The sequence below is a fragment of the Mytilus californianus genome, unplaced genomic scaffold (assembly GCF_021869535.1).
Source record: "Mytilus californianus isolate M0D057914Y unplaced genomic scaffold, xbMytCali1.0.p SCAF_10, whole genome shotgun sequence".
In the NCBI taxonomy this organism is placed as follows: Eukaryota; Metazoa; Mollusca; class Bivalvia; order Mytilida; family Mytilidae; genus Mytilus; species Mytilus californianus.
Window position 1 is genome coordinate 29,239,636 of NW_026262582.1, and position 16,381 is coordinate 29,256,016.

General features: G+C 31.3%; 1 protein-coding gene across 4 annotated transcripts in view; it reads left to right on the top strand.

Moving 5' to 3' along the window:
- The window catches only part of LOC127717889 (transient receptor potential cation channel subfamily M member 1-like), a 156,138-nt gene that overhangs the window by 40,659 nt on the left and 99,098 nt on the right, over window positions 1-16,381 (top strand). For 3 of the 4 annotated variants that reach the window (XM_052223747.1, XM_052223746.1, XM_052223748.1), the window contains 6 exons: window positions 1,868-2,137; window positions 2,988-3,162; window positions 6,772-6,928; window positions 8,016-8,197; window positions 11,747-11,867; window positions 12,183-13,861. In XM_052223747.1, coding sequence (XP_052079707.1) covers window positions 1,868-2,137; window positions 2,988-3,162; window positions 6,772-6,928; window positions 8,016-8,197; window positions 11,747-11,867; window positions 12,183-12,384 — 1,107 coding nt within the window. In that variant the 3' untranslated portion in view covers window positions 12,385-13,861. Of the gene's footprint in view, window positions 1-1,867; window positions 2,138-2,987; window positions 3,163-6,771; window positions 6,929-8,015; window positions 8,198-11,746; window positions 11,868-12,182; window positions 13,862-16,381 lie in introns of those variants that run through there. The other variant, XR_007989459.1, reaches the window with a different exon arrangement.

Below are 16,381 nucleotides of genomic sequence, written 5' to 3' on the forward strand. Positions count from 1 at the left end.
GAGCACCTGAGATCACCCCCAGTTTTTGGTGGTGTTCGTGTTGCTCAGTCTTTAGTTTTCTATTTTGTACTTTGTGTACTGTTGTTTGTCTGTTTGTCTTATTCGTTTTTAGCCATAGCGTTGTTGGTCAATTTTTACTTATGAGTTTGAATGTCCCTTTGGTATCTTTTGCCTCTCTTTCACTGAATTGATTCAATCATCAATTTTAAAACAAGTGAAAAATATTCATACGAACAGAAATGATGTGAAAAGAGATGCGGATAGACGTGACAACTGAAAGCCAGAACGGACTCATTGAATTGAAAATACAGTTGTTTTTTTTTTCAAAAGACAAAATTAGCGTCCATACCAGATGAAAATGTCTAACTTTTTAAACACTGGACCATAAATAACGTTTCGTGAACTGATAGTTGACTTTCTTATAACAACTAGTTGAGTGTCGCCCTTTATTGATTAGTTCTTGATTGATCTTTTTTTGCTAAACTTCCAGCTGTAAATTGTTCAATCATATTAATAATGATTACATACAGGAGGTTCGCTGGGAAAACGTGTCCCTTTAGTAATAGCATCGCTCAATCTAATAAACCCAATATTACAAAGTTGTAATACATAATGATGAAATTTCAAATATATAAGTTGTTGTCAAACAGGAAGCAAGACAACAGAGGAATTGAAAATTTGTCTCACGGTATTGCAGCTCTAGAGATATTGATAAGAAACTTATATTCCTACTTCAGGTTCCGCTAAAAAGATGATATACTCAAACTGAACAATTTAAAATCTAATGACATTGTTGATCGCATTTATTCCGTTGAACATACATTGAGGAATACTTCAGGTAGAGGTTAATAGGTTTCTTATCTTTGATTTCACTTTAAATGAGGATAAATGTCGAATAAACAAGTAAAGAGAATTTGATGACAATCTGGACAATGTGCCTTTAATCTCCAAATTGTTAACACTAACACCACAGTTGCATCTGTTGTGGCGATAGTCTAGGGCTTACGTTACCTAGCAGGATTTCCAGCACAGATTATTAAAAAGGTATCTCGTGTAAGAAAGATGTTCAACAAATGATTTCTTGATAAGTTAGTCACCAATTCAAAAGATGTCAAAATGATTTAGCTGACCGTCTTTACCAGAATTCGCTAAATGAAATTTGACAATCAAAATTATTTAGTCTTTTAAAATTCAAAAAATATGCCTTGAACATCTAACAGTTTAAACTATACTAAAATTCTGTACAAACCCTCCCTTTACTTTGAGTCCTACAGAGAATTTAATTCGTCTGCTGATAAAACTCCCAAGTTGTATCACTATGAGATGAACATGGAGATCATATTTGGGAACCAGTAGGTAAACAAAACAAAATATCTATCAATATTAAAAAGAGGCGTGGTTTGTGAATCAGCTGTATTTAGCTATAGATACATGTAAACTATAGATTTAATGGAAACAATACAAACGTGATAATCAAAAGCCATACCACCCGTACGAAATTTATTCCAAAGCATGCGTGAGGAAAACATATCTTATGTTTTTTAAACTTTCCATGTATTAATCTATTTGTATTTAGTGCCGTAGCCTAATCACTGGTTGGGTTTTTGTGATCATGATAGTTCTTACTCATGTTGTTCATGTTGTTGATGACTTATCTTTATCGTTTAATCTCACATAAGGATATACCATGTACTATTAATTAGTATTCTTCAATACGCGGCAGGGCAGTGACTACATATAGGGTTAGATACCTTTTGTTGAAGACCCTATATTCTTTTTCACCTTTTATTCTATTGTTTGATTGCTTCACTATTGACGTATACCCAACAACAGCTTTATGTATGCAATACAATACATTTCCTTTCAGGCTTATGCTATGAAGCACTTCAAAGCTTTCGAATTAAAACAACTGTCCTTGAATGCAATGACCTGGTTCTCCTTTTGGACATTGTTTGAAATGCTGATGTACTTAATGTTTATTACGTCTGTATTTCTTCGATTGACATTGTCAGCAGAGAAGTTTTATTATGCACGAATGATGTATGCAGTAACATTAGGAACATTTATCATCAACAGCATGCAGTTTTTTCTTGTTTCGAAACACATTGGACCAAAAGTTATAATGATTGGAAGAATGGTAAGTTAGGATAACCTATTTTCTCTGTTGACAAATGATTTAAATAATGGATCTTCACGTTATAACAAAATATTGTGGATTCATTATTATTCGTTGGATACCAATTTTCGTGGATTTCGTTGGTAGATAGAAACCACAAATTTAAATTATTTTAACGTGGCACGAATTTCCTAAAGACTTGTTTTGAAACTTTGGCAATCCCACGAAATTTTTACGAAAATATAGATTTTTTTTTCAATGAACGAAAATTGGTACCCACGAAATAAATGATTATACAGTATTCAATAAGGTCCTATTTTTACACTAATTGGGTTATGGAAATCATAATAAATATTTGCCATTAATCTGCTTGAAATGCAGCATTCTATATCAAATGTAGATATAGCATAGGACACTCTTTGTCCCTATTGGTCAATGAAACGAAAAGCGTTATAAATATTCACAGAGCAATACCATTAGTATTTTACATGTCGATTTAAACGTTTTAATACTGATTTGTTTTTTTCATCTACATGTAACAAGTCATGTTTAACTCGGTCATATGTTAAGAGTTAATGACGTTTCACTATATATCTATTGTTTTAAGATTGTGTTTGCCTATAGTAGGTGTATCAAATATGAATCCTATATCCAAAGCTTCTCTTACAAGTACTTGATAACTCTTCGTTCTACTTTTTTGTTTTGGAGACTTTTAAGAGATCATCGTGTTTTATATAATCATACAGGTCTTCAAATAAATTTATGTAAAAAATTCCATTGGATTCTGTAAAATCTATTGGAACTGAAGGTAGATTGGATTCTTGTTATGGTTTTTTAAGACATACTTATAGAAGTCTTAATTTCTTTGTAGATGTTCGACGTCATTTTCTTCATCTTGATATTTGCTGTGTTTTTATTTGGCTTTGGAGTCATTTACCAAGCAACTATGTACCCAAATGAATCACCTGGATTACCACTTTTTCAGAATCTAATATATATGCCATATTGGCAGTTATATGGGGAATTGTTCCTTGAACAATTTGACGGTAACTTATGTATTTAGAGCCGTTGTTAACGAGTACATAATTTGGTTAAGTCATGATATCAGTCGATGCAAAAACTATCTTTATATAATGTATAATACCATACTATTGTAATGGGATGATAGTTAACATGTCATTCAAATTCTGATTCGTTTTAGAATAATCTTTTAAAGAGAAAAAACTTTTTTTTTTTTTTTTTTTTTTAGATATTTGATCATAAAAGATATTGAATCATCAAGTACTCTATAGATATGCTGAAACAACTGCTATGCTATTATATAGAAAAACTGAAATTATTGTGTCAATCATACTTGGCCATTCTTTCTTTATTTCTAACATATATGGAAATCAGTCTGCAAGAGATTTACCACGCGATGATTATAAATATAAATAAATAATTGTAGACTCTTTCGACTTTTACGAATTCTTTCCTATTGTTTAATCAAATCAGATTTGTCTCATTATTTGGAAATAGAGTTTTTCATTCCCAGGCATCAATAATATTCAGATAACATTTTTTTTTTCTTTTTCTTGTAATTATGTATGATTTTATTGTCAAATACGACGTTCTTTGGGTTTCTTTTCTGTTATTGGATAAATTCTAAAATAGGTATTTATAAATAATTTCGTTATTTTCTATGTGTTTTATCCGTTATTTTGATATAGATATAAGTGGTATGAGTGACAATGAAACAACTCTCCATCCAAGTCACAGTTTGTAAAATTAAACCATTATAGGTCAAAGTACGGCCTTCAACACGGAGCCTTGATTCGCACCGAACAGCAAGCTATAAAGGCCCCTAACTTGAGTAGTGTAAAACCATTCAAACAGGAAAACCAATGGTCTAATCTATATAAAAAACGGGAAACGAAAAACACTTATGAACCACATCAACAAACGACAACCACTGAACAACAGGCTCCTGACTTAGGACAGGTGCAAACAAATGCAGCGGGTTTAATAATTTCAATCCTGGTATCTATGATGAGTTTATTTAAACGTTTTATCAGGCGCCAACCTTGTGAACGAATAAATTTGATCTATGACACAATGTAAATACAAAATTAATAAAAAAAAAGTGTGGGGGGGGGGGGGGGGGGGTAGATGTAAAACAGAAAGACAACCATAACCTTAGACAAAATGCCGCCAAGTAAAATAATGTACACAGGTAAATAAAAATAATTTTGTTGTAAGGTATACATGGAGTACGGAAATATTTTTTACAAAATAAATTATTTTGTTGTTTATAGTACGAGAACAGAAGTGAAATTCATCGTCATACCAAACACTTATCAAAGATGGTATATATTAAAAATAGTGAGACGAGATATAACACAAAATAAGCAAACATTAAATAACAAAAATGCATTACAAATTGTATCAACAGGTCAAATTAACATGTACGATATGAGAGTACTCGCAGTTACTGAAAGCTAGTTAAAAGCCAAAATCAATTAATAATAAAAAAAAAATCATGCATCAGAGACTAAAATCAACTAAAACACATTCCAGTGATTTAGTGTTTTAACGTCATGGACAGTCAAAGAAGACATGACTTGTGCAATGCCAAAATAAGTTTGTTTAAAGGTTCGATGAGTTTACACGGATCACATAGTGATTTCCGCTCTTTTAGTCCAATATTACCATAAAATCTTTGTATCTATGAAAGAATTTATTAAAGTTTTAAGTAATCTATGGTAACGAAATCCCTGACTTAATAATTTACCAGTGATGCATTTATTATGTTCGTTAAAATATATGACATCACTACACACACGGGCATAATGAACAAGTTGGGATATGTAAACACCGTATGATGGAGTCATCGCCGTCTAAAAAACGAAAATTAACAATAGGGAATGAGAAAATCGTCTCTTTCGTCGTAAATTTTAGTATGGAGTTTCCCTTTAGAAATTGAAATGTCTAAATCTAGAAAAGGACAACCACTACTGTTTATGTAAGAATTATTTAAAGTAAGTTCCTTTGGGTAAATTTCGGTAGTATATTTACTGAACTAGATATAACTGATTTACGTGGATATTTTCTCCATTAAATTTATTGTACACTTATCGAGATATGAGTACTCACAAGTCATGATAGTTCAAACCACACATGTATTTATCCGGCATTCAAACAAACTGCTGCCAACTAATATTTAAGTCACTGCGCATTTAATGCTGGCATATATACCAAAAGAACGCCATCTTAAGGTACTTAGACCGCACTGTTTCAATAACTGTCAATGTTGGGAGGATGGACAATACAGTTAGAAACAATGCTAAGTATAATCGAACGGGGAACGGAGTGTCCAGCTAACACCTCCGCTTAACTACATTTTGATGAGAGAAAATACATGGCTGTTCTAACAGTATTTCAACGCAAATGTTTATATAACCGACGTTTACGTAGCCTTGTTTTTATTGTCTACAGTTAACACAGTGTAAGTATTTAATTTTAACGAAAAATACAGCCTTTTAGTCATTCAAAAACTATTTTGCATTTTTTTTCATTTCAATACACACGCATATTTATATTTTAACAAAATGGTGCTTATCCATGACATTTTGTTTTCATACATGTCATTAAAGCTTTATCTGTTAATAGAAAATTTTGATTTGATTGAACATGTGATCTAACGAATCAATGTATTCAGGATATCAAAACAAACTGTGTTAACGCACGTTTTGGTTCATAAGGTAAACATGCGTATACGTTTAACAAAAATAGAAAATGCAAGGTTTTCACGTTAACGTATAAGTAAACTTGAAAGTTAATGTGCGTAAACTTTATGTGTGTACCATAACTTTGAAGTCAATACGAAGTACAATTGGCGTTTACATGTGATGCACGTGAGTTTATGGCTATTTATCTTTGGACGGTTTGTTTTGCTTCAGACCTATTATAATCTTTGTCTATCTCATTGGCGGGGTTTTTAGGGAGGGGCAGATTGTGAGTCTGCAATTTAATTTGCCATTTCTCCGTTTCAGAATATAAACAATTTTTAGTGATTTCATTGTCCACTTGTTCACTTATATGGACACGTTCCGTTTATTTTGGTGTAATATCCATTGTTTAAAAAGTGTAAACAAATTAAAAAGTTATGATGTTCGAATTTGACAAAAAAATATTAAAAAAGCAGAAGAAATAAAAAAAGGCTCATTGATTAAGCCTTCGTCTCTTTTTCTTAACTTAAATTGTAATTGGTTTGGTATGTTCTTTTGTTCGGCATTAAGCGTTCCATGATGATGGTAATCCAGAAAAGCGTTTCGGCCGCATTTTATTGGTATAGAATTGTTTTCATTTTTTTCAATCGTATTCAATCTTAAGGTATTTGTTTTTGAAATAGCAACAGCAATGCATGGAAACAATTTATATGTTTTATGCAAATTATTCTACCAAAATATAACTTTCAATAAAAACAAATTTCAGAAAAGCTTAAAGAAGGAGATTCAAATATTGTTATGAAAATCATAATATTGGTTGGTACATGTATGTTGAATTAAAATTTATAAAAATACTCACAGAATATCAATCAATAGAAGAAGTCAATTTCTAAACAATACAATAATCTCAATATACATTGTAAATGCCTTATTTTCATATATGTTCAGGAACAAAGTTAGATCATTGTACTGATGATGTAGCACTATACAGTAATGGGACTATGGAAAGATGTCCATTAAGAAACCAGATAAATACATTTGTATTGGCTGTTTACATGGTGGTTACACATATAATTCTTGTAAATATTCTCATTGCGATGTTTTCGTAAGTATAATTAATGATTTAGACGGTTTGTTTAATAGTTATCTAATACTTTGTTGTTTATTTTTCATTTTCATCCTACCCTTTAAAAGAGAGAAGAAAAATACATGAAGAATATTGCATCTCAGAAGTCGGAAATAAATGTCAACGCCATGGTAAACAACGAAAAAGAACAAAAACCAAACAACAGTATACAAAACAAAATAAAGAAAGCTAAAGACTGAGCCACATGACCCCCACCAAAAACCGGAGGTGATATCAGGTGCTCAGGTAGGGAAAACAGATCCTGCTCCATTTGTGACATCTTTCGTGTTGCTCATGTAAGTGCAAACCTGGTGAGTAGGCTATTTCGTTCGGTCACATTGGAGGAAAAGAAGACGGGATTGTGTTAAGAATATTTGAACATATCCGTCGTCATCTGTGAAACAGATATTCCATAACGGTCAACCAACTCATGATGGCGTCCGTAACATTTTCAAGGGACGATTTCAACTTTACCACTTGAGACTCTTTGTTTAATAGCTTCCTTGTGAGCAGCAACCCTCTATCAAGGAAATCAAAATGCGAAATACAAGCTCTTGAATATCACATCAACTGGGAGATATATACTTAATATGCAAGCGCTGCTGGAATGTTGTTACATAGAAATGGACAGTTCATAATTTAGAAGCCAAAATCATCTCTCTTGTCGTAAGGTTTGTTTTCACCCGATTCTCAATGTCAATTTCTAGATGAAAGTCAATATAAAAGACAAACTACACTGTGTTTGTTGTATCCTTTATTTCAAGTTCGATGGGATAGATGCGTTTAGCATAGTCACCAAACGTTGAATAATTTAGTAAGAGGATATCATCTATAAAGCGGAAAGTGAAGTTTAACACTATAAAATAAAAATGTTCCCCGTCTTTAATACTGTTTGCTGTGGACAATGTAACAATTGGTTTGATTAGAATTTTTGAAATGAAGCCAATCTTAATTAATTAAGCGAATATCTATAACTTGAACAGTTTCGCGAAAATTCTGATAAGCAAATCAATGTGATGCTCATGTAAACTTATAAAGTTTTCATTATGTCTTCTTTAAATCCTAGACATACATTTACAAAAGTTCAAGACAACAACGAACTAGTTTGGAAATTCCACAGATTTTCGCTCATTGAGGAGTATTATGATAGATCGTTTTTTGTTCCGCCATTTACTATCATCAATCACATATTGATGGCCATTTTGTACATCAAAAATGGATGTACCGATAAAAGAAAAAACAAGTTTAGTAAGTAATATATATTAACATAAGATGAATAAGTAAGATGGGGGTTATACGTCAATAAGCAACGGCACAAATAACAAAAAGATATTGATATGTCAACATGGTCCTCAACAAAAGATATAAATTCATTAAGTCTGCCAAGCGTTAAATAGTCTCGAGTGGGTCTGCTATAAATTTGATTAACTGTTGTAGATAAATAAACAGAAAAAATCAATGATCTGCTATCATCACAAAAAGTTTGCTTATAATGTATAACGCTAAAACGTGTTGTTTGTGGTCATTTTGTAGTGAGTAGGGATGCGAAATATTGATATCTAAAACAACTAGTGCAACGATGAAACATATTCATGTTCATATCCCAATTCAGGAACGTCATTACTAGTTATACCCGAGTCAATTACTTCGCCTCTTTTACTTGATGCCGCTGTTTTCTTCTCCTTGATGTTAAGCAGAATGCCTCGCATTTGTATAAGAATAAATACATGTTGATAAAAACTCTTCGCTACTCACGCTTTCTGTGTACTGAAAGCAATCTCCAATCAATGATAGGTTAATGATGCAAATCAAAAAAGCTCATAAAAAAACTATGGATTTCGAACATCAAAGTATGAATATCAAGTGAAAATCATTTAAACAAGATTATTTTGTCATATGTATTCTTTTGCCTGGCGAGGTTATAGACCTGAGTTTTTCCACAGAAGTTTTGCATATGATGCGATAAGCCAACTGCAACAGTAAGAAATTAAATTTATTGTTCAGTAAGCCAAGGTCAAACCAGGCTTCATTTCGTCGGACAGTAAACTTAGTACACTTGGCAATTTTATGCATAACATTATTCTGTGTTAACAATACATAATTATTAGGAAAAACTGGTGAACACACAAATTCAAAAGTATGGATTAAAAAGCTGATAACATTGTTTACAGCTGTTACGTATATGTAGATCGGCAATTAATTTAGGAAACACACTTATTTTGTGTATGAAATCACTGGTTTATAGAAACATATTTTGAAAACACAAAAACTTAAACAGTGTGATTAGGATACTGATGTAATGTTGGTAGATGTTTGCATAATATGTAGATGTGAATATGATGTTTTATAGAAAATTTGCGATTTTTCTTTGCAACAAGTATTGTTTTCAATTACAAATTTGGTAAAACAACTTTCTGTGCCAAGATTGCCACGAATATTGATTAATAAGGATAGCATACTATTCCTGACCGAACAAAAATACACATTACTGAAACATATAGTAAACTCTTCATGGATACCCGGCTGAAAAATGTGTACGCAAGATGCGCTTTTCGTCCTCAAAAGACTAATCAGTGACGCTCAAATAAAAAAAGTTAGAAGGCCAAATAAAATTAAAAGTTCAATAGCATAGAGGACCCTAAATTCCTGAAGGTTATGGCAAATACAGCTTATGTTACCACTACATGGGGTAGAAAATCATTGGTATTTCAAACAATTCAAAGGTTGGTAAACAGTTAATTGATAATTATGATCATATATCTTACCTTTATTATTTGATTCCCGTTGACTAAAATAAATTTTGTCGAATCATCATGATCATCAATTTGTTGAAAAATTTAGTTTTTGTTAGAAAAAAATGTTTTTACATCTTACTGTGCATTTTGTGATAGGATTGCATTAACAACTGATACATATATATAGGAATAAGTTTCTATTTCAATTTGTCCTATGTTGAGAATAGAATTATATTTCAATGTTACTGTTGTGTTGGTATAAAAGCTATTACAAACTGGTTCCCTGTGTTAAAAGTTATCTGTCTGCCTCCATTACTGATGTGGCTGCAAAATACATAAAATAGTCATAGTCCCCTGAATTGTTTTTTTTAACATTTCTATTTCCGTTAACCCTGTCCTGAATTGTTTCCTACTTTTTCAAACGCAAAAACTCCAAAGTATGACTGTGAAGCCTCATTTAATTTGCACATTTGTTGTGCATAATACATTGTAATATGGTGATTGGCATATCATTTTGTTGTAGTCAAATTGGTCATTTTTCATTTTTGTTTGTTAAAAAATGCAAATTGTAAGAAATATCTGTTTGTGGTAGAATTTCAATTGAAATTGCTTTATAGAAAAACTATAATAATCAAATTAATTCCCTGTTTAAAATTATCTGTCAGCCTCGATTTTAAAGTTGCTGCACGAACAAAAACATTTAATGATTCACAGTTCTCGGATTTTAAGACCTTGTATTGCTTTGTTATGCCTCAAATAAGAAGGTGCATTCTTCGGATATGCATGCCCAATCCTTTAGCCATATCCACCCGAAGCTTGTCAGATTTCTTGTTAATTTTGTTTAAAAAAATTGAATGATGGGACATTTTATCAAATTCAAACAATGTTAGTGTTTTACCTTCCAGTCATTTTGAAGTCTGAAGGATCCTTCGCACTGGCCTTTTCAAATGTATTAGGAGCTTCTGTGACATTTACGGAAATGTGCATGTTTAGAAAGAATTTTGGGTCAAAAATACAGATATAATGTAAATCAATCTAAAAAAAACTGGACATCGATTGTAGATTTCTTTTATGGTCATTTTATTAATTGATAGCTAAATTTGTTAATGTTTTGTTGTTTTTCCTACTAGTCGAACTTCAAGGGCAAAGGTTGTATGCAATAGGAAGGTTCTGCAAACGATTCCAACGATATGAAGGTCTGGAATTTTGACTGGCACTGGAAAATGGTTGTATGTTTGAAATTTTTGCCATGTAGCAGGCCATTTACTAGCCAATCAAAGAGTTGTTTCAAGGGTTCTTTTACATGCAGAAATCATAAAACACTCTTTGCATGAGCTTTGGAATTTATCTTCCCGGTCCGACTATACGCGGTTGCGTATTTATAAATCCTGCACAGCAAAAAGTTACGTCTGTGTGCATCAAGTGGTTTACCTCTGATAAGAAAACCATAGTTCTTTATAAGAGTTAACATTTGAGATGCCTTTCATTATGATGTATTATACAAGCAAAAAAGATTGATTTCTTACTAGCATCTTTGATCTTTAGATACGATTTTAGTCGTCCGCTCAGTAATTTTACCAACCGTGTCCTAATAGCGATTGTGAAATTTTGACTTTGCGTAGATTTCCATGTAGAATGGGGCATGCATAGCAGGAGAAACTAACTCTTTTTTGAGTTTCTGCAAATCCCTCAGTGTTTTATCTCCTTATTTTTATATAGGGTGCGACAAACAAACCTGCAGAAATGTTTTTATACAAAATGACAATTTCTAAGTCTATAAATGTCGTCAATAGACAGAATTAGTTAAGATAATCAAAATTTACCAGCAAGCTAAGAAATGTTAAAAAACAACCGATAATAAGGTTAATAAAATCGGACATGTGCATGAATAGGCGGCATGGTAAAACGTTTCTACTTATTTACATTACCGGATTCCACTTAAAGTATATTCAACTTGCATGTTTTACATTATTGTTGAGAAACATTGAAGGAATAAACATATCCTTCTTTCAAGTCATGTGTAAGAAACAAAAATTAACACTTCGAAAATATTGCATTACAGAAACTGATGCCGAAAATGAAATATTAGCTATTCTAGAAAGAGATGCAGTATACAGTCATTTCAATTCATCAACTCGGTTACGAAGACATCGTGCCAAAAATATGGATGCTGAAAAGGACGGGTATTTTCTGTTTTCATATTACGTTTTTTTTTTATTACTTTTATATTCCTTTTTTTAATTTCTTCGTAGACATCATTTTAATGTCATGTTTACCATTATTTTAGTAAAATTGTAGATAATAAGTAATACATATTTTTGGCAAACTAATAAACGACTAAGGAAGAATTAAATATAGAATGCAGAATTCTTTTCTTTCGTGCGACTGATTATGAATAGTTAATGAATAAATGAAGCCTTTGTTTTTAAAATTAGTTGTGAACGTTTGTAGAATTTTTTTCATTAAATATTTTTAAATTCATATTGTCATATTTACAGGTTTGACGCCAGTTATGAAAAAGATACAGATCTAAGCTTGCAAGAACAAATTAACGTTTTGTCGGCAGACGTAGATATAATTCAGAAAAATCAGGAGGAAACTCTGAAGGCTGTAAAACAGTTAATTGCAACAAAACAGAATATATTGATAGTAGAAGTTCCTAGAGGTATACGCAGTGAAAATATGAACCAATCAAAGTAGATATACGGCCCAGTGAAACTCTAATAAACATGATATTTGATAAAACGATTAGATACAAATCAGAAACTATAGCAGAAGTTGCACCATGAGACTCTCCTGTGCATTAACGTTGGTATAGGTATTGTTCATATATGATTGTCACTATCAGTATTGTTTTATTTGAGAGTCACTATCGGCGGATCGGCTTCCAATCTTATCGTTTGTAGTGGTTTTCATAAAGTCTAGGGTTATAGGCAGAAAAGGACTTCGATTTATTTTTATTCAATAACTTATTATAGATAATATTTCGTTTGAATATATAATATTTATGTAATTAAGGTGGTACCAAATACCTTGACTAAAATAAATTTGACTCGTTTAATTTAAAAATATTTACTCTTACCCTTTGACAAAAATATAAAAGTTTCATAAAACTTGAACCACACGCTTTATTGGAAAAATTTCATGGGATATATAGCAGTTTGACAAACACTAATTTTGATCATTGAGAAGCTTAATATTTCCTTAACAATAGAACGTGATTAAAATGTTCAGCTGATTTTTACAGAGTTATCTCCCTGTAGTGTTATGTACCACCTTAAGTGGAATTTTAAGATATCTATATATCAATGCATTGGTATACATTATGGAGGTGTAAATTTAAAAGCAATTTTCAATCTTCTAACGGTTAATTGCAGCTTTAATGATAGTGAAGATGTAAATGTATTTCGAAATATTTATTGGTTTATTATATTATGTTTTTCATTAACAGTTAGTTTAAACGTGCTGACTTTAGAAACTTTATTTCAATTCATTTTTGTATGTACTTTTTTGTATTTCTTAACGATCCGACGCCCTTTTAGGAATGACTGTTGACAACAACATGTGTCAATAATATAATTTTGTAAAGTGTTGATTGTTAAAAAAAAGTATGCTTTATGAATTCAAACAGACTTTTTACATGTTAAAGGTACTACGTATACGTTCGTATATACCAACATGTTTACCTTGATCGTTTAACAGGTCAACTGAAACCAGCAATTCCTTTTATTTAACCAAAATCTCGAGAAAGTAAATTATAATAAACAGGAAATACGCATGTTCCTTATCAGACAACAGAAGATTTCATCTCAGAAAGGTATTAATGAAAATTTTATTGGACAATTTTCCCCACTTGTTGTTTTCTGACTTACTCTTTTCTGTTTGTTGTTATTCAAAATGTGTATGACCTGTTATGACTTTCACAATTTCAGAAAATTATAAACCATTTAGTTAAATTAATTTCAAATCGATCATTATTTCCAAGAATGTGTTCGTCTAGGTAACCAAAACCATTTAATTGAGCATATGTATTGTTAAAAAGGGCTTTCAGTACGGAGATATTTGCATTTTATCATATATGTACCTTTACTTTGTAATTGTGTATTTTTACCTTAACCATGTATTATTTTACTTGTCTCGGTAGTATTGTTATCTAAATAAATATACTTTAACATCAGCTGCTCATTACTCAAGGTTAAGTACATAGATTATATTAGATGATATAACATAGATAATGATTATCATCCTTTCAAACACTAGTGCTTCTAAATAGGCATTATTTGTTTATTATTTGATACGTTTATATTTCTTATAATACCAAATTGTGCTAAAACTTAAAAATTGAAACTTTCTCCGGTAAAGTTTATCCTAGACTTTGGTTGTTCTGTCTCAATGTCCTGTGTGAAAGGGTATTGTTGTTTCAGGAAATATTCTACTAGAAGGATTTGCATTCAGAATGTGTAAAAATGGTCAAAGCTTCATTGCTCCCTTTAAATTTCCAAATCAAATGACTTTGGGATATGATTAAATTAAGTCTTTAGTTTTCTATGATGTCTTTTGTGTATAATTGTTTGTCGTTTGGTCTTTTTCATTTTTTTTTTGTCATGCCGTTGACAGTTTATTTTCGACTTGAGTTTGAATGTTCCTTTTATATCTTTCTCCTGTCCTTCACAGCAAGACTAGCACATTTCCCGTCAAACTTGTCAATATAGCATCATCATGAGAATATGACGAAACATAATTCTGCCAAATATGAAAGCGCTCTATCGTGAGGTTTCTGAAAATAATTGCGAGGACGGAAAGATTCAACCCACAGGGCTAGGCGGAAAAATGGTCATTTTTAAACAGTGTTCCTATAGATTGTAGACAGTTGTGATCTGGTTTGCTTTACAAAAAGACAGAATTCCTAAATAAAATGTAAGTTAAAGGTAAGATATTGTTCAGCATATCCACTTAATATAATTTCATATTATATAGTTGTTCAACCAGTATTTTTTATCGATTTTAAATTTTTGACCATGTTTTTGTCATCAAATTCATACTACTCTACGATATTAAAAAAAACAAAAAAGTTTCTTTTTTTCTACATTACTTTTGCAGTCCCATTTTGTCAAGTTATCAAAACATTTCTAAGTTGTTTGGATTTACTGTCAATTTTAACAAATGTATCATTATTCAAAAGAAGTTAGGATTCTATTATTTTGCAAACAAACAAAATATAAAACAGGCAAGTTTTAGATATTTTCCTAGACTATTGGAGGAAATTGTCCGACGACTCCTTATTGGAGTTATTAGTCATTAATTACGATTTTCACCATTTTTTTTGCATTTTGCCTTATATGATAAAAATTATAATAGACACTTTAAATCACAAAAATGATCAGCAAGTTAAGATCTATTAACAATTCAAATTGTGCTGATAACGTTAGTAGACGATCACCCTTTTTAGGAGTGATTGCCCTTAAATGAGTATTTTTTTTTGCCCTCTTTTGTGTTTTGAGAAAAAACTAAAGAAGATAGAGAGAAACTCAATAGATTAAATGATTAGCATTACAAGATCAATAAATTCGCGATTTTTGTCATGAATTCTATTCTCGTCTATAATGTCGGAGAGTGTTCTTTGTTGAATATGCACATAGACCAAGGTGAGCGACACAAGCTCTTTAGAGCCTCTAGTTTATATTAATGTCGTATACTATAGCATGACAATACTAATGCTCATGAATATTGTCCAGAGCAGTACTTCATATTGCACGAGCTATGTCCAATGTATTTTCTTAAAATTGATCAAAAATCTTGCATTTGTAAAAAATGCATTTAGTCGGTGAAAAGTAAAATAACAAAAATAACTCCAAGGAAAATTCAAAATGAAAAAATCCTAAACAAATAGTAAAATCAAATGCTTAAACACATTAAACGATTGGAAAACAAATGTCATATTCCTGACTTGATACAGTGTGAAACATTCTTGGAATTGAATTAATGCTTAAACTAGAGGCTCTTAAGAGCCTGTGTCGCTCACATAGGTCTATGTGTCTATGTATATTCAACAAAGGAAACTCTCCAACATTGTAAACGAGAATAGAATTCATGACAAAAATGACTTTTTTGGTGATCGTGTATCTTCTTTAGTTTTTACTTAAAACATAAAAAGAGGGTAAACAAATCCTCATTAAGGACAATTACTCCTATAAATAGTGACAGTGTATTAACTATATTGGCAAAATTTGACTTGTTTGTTGATCCTGCCTGTTGATCATTTTCGTTGTTCAAAGTTTCTTTTTATCTATTTTATTTTTTTATCATATGGGGCAAAACACAAAAAAATGGTAAAAATCGTCATTAAAGGGCAATAACTCTAATAAGGAGTCGTCGGACGACTTCCTGAATATCTCTTAATTGTAGATCTTGTCTTGCCGATAAGTTTTGCTCATTTAAGTTTCTATCTATCCACTACAATCTTTAAGATATACGGCAAAAACGCAACAAATTGGTAAAAATCGTCATCAAAGGGCAATAACTCTAATAAGGAGTCGATTGACGATTTTCACCATCAAACTTATTTGAATATCTTGTCTTGTTGATCATTTAGGCAATCAAAGTTTCTCTGTATCTATTATAGCTTTTAAGATAATAGGCAAAAAACAAAATGGTAAAATTTGTCCTTTAAGGGCAATAGCTCCTATAAGAAATCCCC